The sequence below is a fragment of the Sinohyriopsis cumingii genome, chromosome 16 (assembly GCF_028554795.1).
Source record: "Sinohyriopsis cumingii isolate HCF-2022 chromosome 16, ASM2855479v2, whole genome shotgun sequence".
Lineage (NCBI taxonomy): Eukaryota > Metazoa > Mollusca > Bivalvia > Unionida > Unionidae > Sinohyriopsis > Sinohyriopsis cumingii.
Window position 1 is genome coordinate 52,105,914 of NC_142976.1, and position 8,792 is coordinate 52,114,705.

The following is an 8,792-nucleotide window of genomic DNA, read 5'->3' on the forward strand; positions in this document are numbered from 1 at the left end:
CAAACCTCTGATAATATACATTTTGAAAAGTGTTGTGTGACACGGATCGCCATTGTCGCTTGGTGTCTGCTTTCTTGTTCGAAAAGAGATCGTTTCGTCTTGACTATAAAAATCTAATTTGACTAAGTTTTACGCACTACTTGAACTCACACATTTACGTTTTAGGTGTAAGCCGTCGTTCTCAGTTTTCTGGAAGTTCGTTTTTGCGTTTCTCAGATGTGATACTATTTTTTATGGACCGAACGAAATTTCTTTTGGCGTGAATCAGGACTCGTGGTTTTGTGGCATAATTGGAGAGCATTGATTAAAGCTCAGTTATGTCGTCTTCGAAATCGCTGACACGGATTTGAACTAAAACTTCAGGTTTTGTGTGAGGCGATACGGTACATCATTGCTTTTTACTTCCTCAATGAAATCGTTTCATCTTATTGCAAAATTACATTTGACTAGGTTTCATGCGCAGCAGGTCCATGTATATAAGGAGAGTATCTTAGCGTCAGAGTATTCATTCCGCTCTCAAACGATCAAGAAGATGGAAGAGTCAGCACAGATCGACCTGCTGGTCAAATATTTGCTAAAAGTCATACGAAAGCATAATTCACACGTGAAAGTGGCAACAAAACTTACTCTTTTGGTCGTTGATTTGATGAGAGTCATACGAAAGTGTGTAAGTGCTAATGAAGTTTGCTATATCTGCAAAGGTAAATGGGTATTTGTCTCCAGAATACCTGCTTCGTCTAAGAAAGAGAGACAAAAGTCAAGATACCTAATATCGTTGTCAGGAGAAAGGACACTGGAATTCAGAGTGCCCTACGAGAAAAGAGAAAAAACAAAAACAAGACGAAACAGAGAAGAGGGATTCAGAAGAAGAAGAAATTGAAGATGATGAAGAACTTGTGCCTGTAAAAACATGGAAATTGAAAAATTGACAATGTGAGCCGATGCGTTGGCCCTGATGTGAAATTTCATACTACCTTCTAAAAGAGAATAGACCAGAAAGAAAACGTAAGTGTCTCTTGGTCTTGACATTGTATAATAAGGATGGCGTGTTTTGTTTTTACTCACACTTTATGAAATTGTGCTCTTTCACCTCTCTCTATCCCTCTGGATCATGTTTTAGTTAGAATTGAAATGGAAGGATGTTTTCCTTCACGCACGCTCTTTAGGCATGCAAGTCCGTAAACAATAGTCAGTCTATTCGTCCATCATTTTGTGTCTTGATGTTTCCTAAATCACACACTGATGCCATAAAATAACGGGTTAAATGGGTTTTGTAGTGTTGGGAGTGGGGGTGGGTGGGGTGTAGGTGTTTGGCAGAGTTGGTCATTGCAGGTGAGGGCTTAGGTGCTTTCAAAAAACTTTTTCTTCTTCACTCTGTGTTGATGGAATATAATGGGTTATTTTCTTCACTCTCTGTTGATAGTATATATATAAAGGGTTATTTCTTCACTGCGTGTGGATAGTGTATAATGGTTTTCTTCTTCTTCCCTCTGTGGTGTGCGTGTGTGTGTGTGTGTGTGTGTGTGTGTGTGTGTGTGTGTTCGCGTACGTTGTGTAGATCGCATATTTGGTTGTTTTTCTTCTTCTTCTTCCTCCCGAGTGTGGATAGTATATTTGCGGTTTATATGCGTTAGCGACGTTGTGTGGATAGTATGTTTGGGGTTTGTATGCGTTCGCGTACGTTTGTGTGGATAGTTTATTTGGGGTTTGTATTATCTCCCTTCCGTGTTGATAGTATATTTGGGGTTTGTATGCGTTCGCGTACGTTTGTGTGGATAGTTTATTTGGGGTTTGTATTATCTCCCTGCTGTGTTGATAGTATATTTGGGGTTTGTTTTTTCCTCTTCCCTCTGTGTGTGTGTGTGTGTGTGTGTTCGCGTTCGTTGTGTAGATCGTATGTTTGGTTGTTTTTTTTCTTCCTCCCGAGTGTGGATAGTATATTTGGTGTTTGTTTTTTCCTCTTCCCTCTGTGTGTGTGTGTGTGAGTCTGCGTGCGTATGTTGTGTGTGTGTGTGTGTGTGTGTGTGTGTGTGTTTGTTCGCGTACGTTGTGTAGATCGTATATTTGGTTGTTTTTTTCTTCCTCCCGAGTGTGGATAGTATATTTGGGGTTTGTTTTTTCCTCTTCCCTCTGTGTTTGTGTGTGTGTGTGTGTGTGTGTGTGTGTGTGTGTGTGTGAGTCTGCGCGCGTATGTTGTGTGTGTTTGTGTGTGTTTGTGTTTGTTCGCGTACGTTGTGTAGATCGTATATTTGGTTGTTTTTTTTCTTCCTCGCGAGTGTCGATAGTATATTTGGGGTTTGTTTTTTCCTCTTTCCTCTGTGTGTGTGTGTGTGTGTGTGTTAGTCTGCGCGCGTATGTTGTGTGTGTGTTTGTGTGTGTGTGTGTGTGTTTGTTCTCGTACGTTGTGTAGATCGTATATTTGGTTGTTTTTTTTCTTCCTCCCGAGTGTGCATAGTATATTTGGGGTTTGTTTTTTGCTCTTCCCTCTGTGTGTGTGTGTGTGTGTGTGTGAGTCTGCTCCGAATGTTGTGTGTGTGTGTGTGTGTGTGTGTTTGTTCGTGTTGCCATTTATCCCCTAGTGTTCAGTACAGTGACGTCACTGACGATGGAGATTTTGAGACTATTAATATCGACTTGGGGATTTCCACATTTTGTAGCTATACATATATACTAGAATTCATAAACAGGAACGTCACTCAAGCTGAGGCTATAAAAAGATAGTGGGATTTTCCAAAGGAAAAACCCACAAGTTGGAGCTATAAATAGATAGTGGGATTTCATAGGAATTTCAGCTGATTATAGATACATAGGTATTTATCCACGATCGTCACAGAAGTTGATATTGTAAGTAGTTACTAATTTTATCCATTTTAGTCTAAACCATTGTAACTTAATTTTCGGGGATATGTTTATTTTCCTTTAAATTCTGGGACAATTTCGTCATTTTAACGTTACTTTTAGTCACATCCATTTTGTCGTTGAGCATTTCCTTGATTATAGCTATTTATAGCATCATTACAATTATGCAAATTTTTGAACACCCCAGCAAGATTTCAGGTCTTCGTAATGCTTTATATATAAATCCAACGCTTGTACGTATTTTGTATGTATTTTTCTGTCTCTGTTGTGTTTGACCCTCTACCATCATTGTCCCTAGATAGTTCCACCATGTTCAATTCCCCTTGACGCTATACAGATCCACCATGTTCAATTTCCATATGTTAAATTCCCTTGAGGCTATATCCCCCAGGGGTTTCCGTAATGTTAAATTTCCCATTGTCCCTAGACAGTCCTACGATCTATTCCCCATGTTAAATTCCCATTGTCCCTAGACAGACCCACACTATAGTCCCCTGTTCCATTCCCCTTGTCCCCAGACAAGCCCAAACTCTATTCCTCATGTTAATTTCCCTTGTCCCTAGACAAGCCCAAACTCTATGTTAAATTCCCATTGTCCCTAGAGTGACCCACGATTTTTCTCCATGTTAAATTTCCATTGTCCCTAATCTGACCCAAGGGTCTTTTTAATGCTAAGTCCCATTGTCCCTAATGTGCCCCACTTTACTATTCACGCATATTTTGCTTTTGTCGCCATGCCAGGCAGAAAATGATCAGTTAACTGCTAGCTGTTGGCATGCTGTATACTAGTTGACCTGTATAAATTTATGTTACAAATAGAAACATGCATACATGTGCTCATACTTAATAGAGGCGTTAGATACACGTGAACGCGAATTTATAGCAATTTTTATCTAACTCCACAACTAGGTCATTTATTACGCAGATTTAAAATAACTGTACATGTATATGTAAATTTTCCCTAATAAGTTTATCTAAAGAAAATATCAAGCATTGTTTACAAAGTAACTAGCATATGCCTGACCTACATTTAGAACTAATAATTGTGTAGGGAACTCATGGTATATGAACTAGCTGTTTGATCAAATACTTAGTCCAGAAACGTGTGATCATTATGCAGTAATTAAAGGTCATCGATCGTTCATCACAGTCCTTCAAGCTAATCTGATTGGTGTCCTGATCGAACCAGTTCAAGTGGAACATGTGGCTGCTTAAATGTAACAAAGAAAAATCAAACAAATTTGTTTAACACATAGAAGCAACATTTTACTTGGTGAAGAACATCGTGAAACTAAGATCTACAATGAATCTGCTGCAGTCCTCTTTTCTACGCTTTGTAGTGTTTGGTAAGTGTCTTTATTTATGATCAGAAAACTCTTTGTATTCGTTTCAAAAGAAAGATTTTTCGTCGTAACGTATACGTAATTGATACATTCCTCCATGAAGGATGCTTTTTATCACATTAATCTAACTATCCTAAACGACCAATGAAGATTTTGACTGACTTGAAAGTTATGAGTTTGTCATATACGATCACAATAGGCCAGAACGCTTCCCTAGTGTATTTGTCCAATAGTTTGAGCCTCCACATTACCACACCAGACTCTCATGTAGAAACGTATGAGAATTAGATTTCATAGCATATGCCATTAACTGTGTTAAACGGAATAGTTATTTTGGGACAACTGTACTTAGTCCGAAATCATGACTCCAGAGCGCATGGACCAAACAACACTTAAGGAAACAAATATACTAATCTATAGCATTATTCCTCATTACAAAATTATTTCATGTTATGCGTTAACTCTTTGCATGATGCCATAGGAAAATAGCTGGTATAACCCACAAATGAGTAGCCCTCATTATCAAACGCGTTTGTGATATTGCAAATAAATACCATCACGCAAGACTTGACCAATATCATAGATTTTCGAAAATTCAAAAGACATAGTAAATTGCATACATTTTTAAGTATATATATATATATATATATATATATATATATATATATATATATATATATATATATATATATATATATATATATATATATAATTAAATTGTAGAAATATGAGTGAAATATATTAAAAGAATATTTATAAACGCTCAAATAGTCTTTTGTACTCGTTACAACTACCTCAGTATATTTTCTGTTTCAGTAACAGCTTTCTACATCGCATTAGCCGTGGTAAATGAAGCTGATCTCGTGTGGGCCGCTGCTATAGCCGTCAGTGCAGGCACGAGTCTAATCGGTAAAACGTTAAAAGGCCTCATGAACAATGGTTACGGAGTAAACTGTGGTATTGAAGTAAGTAACTGGACAAAATTTCCTCTTACAAATCCTGTGGTGACGATTGGCTCAGGGGAATTGTTTATTCCACCACGTGATATCAATCCGTCGGAAAAAGAAGTAATGGTTAGTATTAAGATTGCCGTGTGATATATAAAGCGAAAAATCTGTATGTGAGATTTATACATAAAACATAAAACAGTTCGCTTGAATAAAAGATAGACACTAATATATATATATATATATATATATATATATATATATATATATATATATATATATATATTGGAGGTTTACCTGCGTTTGTCGGATAGAGCTGGCAATTCAGAGAAGACTGGTTGTTTCACAGTCCTCATGTAAGATTAGACAGAATGACCAAAAAATAATTGTTGTATTCTAGCTAGTCATGAACGAAGTTACGTTATGTTTAAATAGGAATGGAACGTTGACTGTCGTTTTCATATCTCTACAAGTGAACGTCTCTTACATGCACGTTCAAGGGGACCATTTGGCACTGAAACCTGTAGATTTATCTCAATCGTTAATTCTCCAGGAATATAAAAATTAGATTTCCAGAACAGATGTTATCTACAGAAAGACTGCTGATTTAAGAAACATATTCATTTCGTTTATGCTCTATGTTTGGTTGACAAAATGTCTGCATCAATTTAAAAGCAAGTCACTATTATCTACGATTGGCGTTTTGTTTGATTCCGTGAAATTGTGCAATAAAAGCATTATTAGTCCCAATGATGTTTGAGAGTAACTTGGTCTGAAATAAGTAATGGTTCAGACCAAAGCTGGCGGAACATGAGGAGTTTAATGTGTAATAATGTTTGCTCCAAGATCAAATATAACCGTTGCAGTAAACAAAAAACAAAAAAAAAACACCTTCCTATTTAATCAAAAAAAAAATCCCGAGGAGCAGCATGAGAGAAGCCTATATACATATATACTCAAGATTGACGATGACGTTAATGTCGTCAACGTTAACGTTACATTTTATTACGCTTGCTTCCTTTTTTTAGGTATGATTAAGATAACGTTACTGGTGTAGTTTAAAGTCTTGATTAAAATCACTGAAATGCCAATATTATTGACATAAATTTAAACCAGAAGAAAATCGTTGACTGTTTTTAAAAAGTGCAAGTGATCCTGACACCAACAAAGGTATAATCAGAGTATTTGTACATATAAGATCTGGCGAAATCGTTTGGAATTAGATACATTTTTATGTGTTCACACAACAACGCAGCAACGCATTATGTATAATTTTCTTCCATACAGGTTGCCCGAAAGCAGTCTAACACCGCAACAGGAACGCACGGAACATTGTCATGGTTGGTCGAAGGGAAAGCTCGCCGAATTGTCATTATGTGGTCTGTACCGTATGACTTTAATTGGCACAGTAATTACCTTGGCGTAGGTATAACTTCTCCAGGAGAGACAGTGCATGCTCAAGGAGACACGTGGTTTAACCAAATGTACTATGGCAATAGTTCTAGTTCTCTTGGATTCGACAGGGGAGAGTATTTATGGGAATCAAATACCGTGATATATAAAGATGACGTAATTCAAATATCGGGGACAATGTCAACGGATCACCAAGCAGAAATTAAGATAACCGTTCGTCCCGTGAACCAATCGGATTTGGCTGACAGTATAAAAGAACGTCTTCAGTAGAAACAGAAAGAACGGTGTTGTCCACATAAATGAAGGCTAATCAACGAATATATAACGGCCATGTAGATATTCAAAGTCAAAGCATCATAATCTTTCTTAATTCAATTATACTTCCAAAAGTTTCTAATGTTGTATAATTTAGTTATGAGATTGATCCATTCTATTATCAATATTCCAATTCGGTATACATAATTGATACTGATCCACTCTCTTGTAAAACTCTATATGCTTTAGTCATAGAAGAATGATCCGATCTGTTGAGCCAGATTATACGTCTGTATGCGTTAGTTATGAAAGATCAGTCCGCTTTGGTCTGCCAGATTCATTCTATACAGGGTCAATATATGTACGTATATTTGCGTAAATGAAAAACTTCATGACTGTTGTATACCTTTCTACACCCCCAATCTACCTTCCTATATCTGCTTTGGTTTCTGACTATACGTCCATAAGACAGAATGCATTAGTAATATATCTCACTTTCTATAGAATTAGAATTATTCAGCCCAACATCTTTACATCCTGACATAGTTCTTCCTCATAATCAACACATTATTAGGATCACAATCAGTCAAGTCAGCGTTTACGTAATGCTTACAATAACAACGTGTTTATTTTGGTCAGATGTAATAATCATTGGCATATTTATATATTGAACAGTTACATGTCTAAAATATTCCTATTTTCGTTTCTTTGCTTGTTGACAAGGACTGCCATTTAGCCAGAGAGAGGGAAAGAGAGAATGCTTAAATATACAATCTACATATGAATCAAACATCGAATATTGTATTCGGTTTCTGGTTCTTCGTGGGAGCCAGGTCGATAGACAAATATATTTCCTATATTGTCGATAGAGACCCTAGCTTAAATCCGATTGAATTCGTTAATGCAACAGTAAATATATAATAATAATAATAATAATAATAATAATGAGGACTTTGTATAGCGCCTAATCTTTAGAAGCTCTGAGCGCTTTACAACTTTAGACAACATCTGTAAGATAAGAAACATAATAATATTATTACAAAAACAAACAACATGAAATTAAAAAAATAAAACATTAAAACAAAAATAAAAAACATGCTGAGAATATTTCAGGTAGGAAACATTATTAGGTCTTTAAGTTTGTTCTTGCTGTCAAAATAAGTGTTTTGAAAGCCCTCTTGAATGTGATCACTGTGTCTTTGTGTCTAAGTTCAGTAGGCAATTCATTCCACGTTGCTTGGCCATGGTATGCAAAAGAACGCTGTCCATATGACTTTGTTTTCATACTTGGAATATTGGGTATGCGATTGTCAGAAGAGAAGCGTAAGTATCTTGCTGGGGTATACACATGGATGAGGTTGGATAGGTATGTTGGACTAGAGTCCGACAGTGAAACATAGCACAGAGAACAAATTTTGTGTTTGATTCTGGATCGAATGGATAGCCAGTGTAGGGTACAGAGCAGCGGGGAGGTGTGCTCTCATCGTGGTACTCTAAGTATGATCCGAGCAGCTGTTTTGTTTAAACTTTTTTAAGTTTCTGGAGCAGATATTGAGATGAACCAGACAGTATTGAGTTACAATAGTCCAGTCTTGAAAGTACTAACGAACAAACAAGTGTTTTAGTGGCATCAACTGAAATATATTTCCCATTGAGCTGATGCGTCTCAGCTCAAGATATGCAACCTTGCATATGTTCACGACATGTTGGTTCAATGTAAGTGTACTGTCCAGAGTAACACCTAGGCTTCTTACTGATTGTGTGAATTTAATGTTGGTGTTGCTGATATTTATTGTTTGAGGTAAAGGATGTTAATGAGAAAGTATTTGTGTTGTGATCAGAATAGCCTCAGATTTATCATCAGTCCTCTGCAGCTTGTTCCACTGAACTTAGACACAAACACACAGTGATCCCATTCAAGAGGGCTCTCAAAACTCACAACTGCAAGAACAAACTTAAAGACCTAATAATGTTT

The 8,792-nt window shown here is 36.7% G+C and overlaps 1 protein-coding gene across 2 annotated transcripts; it reads left to right on the forward strand.

Annotated features, from left to right (window-relative positions):
- The first annotated feature begins 3,778 nt into the window (after positions 1–3,778).
- On the forward strand, positions 3,779–7,236 carry LOC149780406 (tereporin-Ca1-like). Of its 2 annotated transcripts, none has more exons than XM_089936372.1 (3): positions 3,779–4,205; positions 5,019–5,167; positions 6,437–7,236. In XM_089936372.1, exons 1-3 carry the CDS (start codon positions 4,163–4,165, stop codon positions 6,830–6,832), a joined length of 588 nt encoding a protein of 195 aa, XP_089792498.1. In that variant the 5' UTR covers positions 3,779–4,162; the 3' UTR covers positions 6,833–7,236. The 2 variants fall into 2 exon arrangements, with proteins under 2 accessions (XP_089792498.1, XP_089792497.1); XM_089936371.1 differs by having other exon boundaries at positions 3,791–4,205; positions 5,019–5,275; positions 6,437–7,231.
- The last annotated feature ends 1,556 nt before the right edge of the window (positions 7,237–8,792 follow it).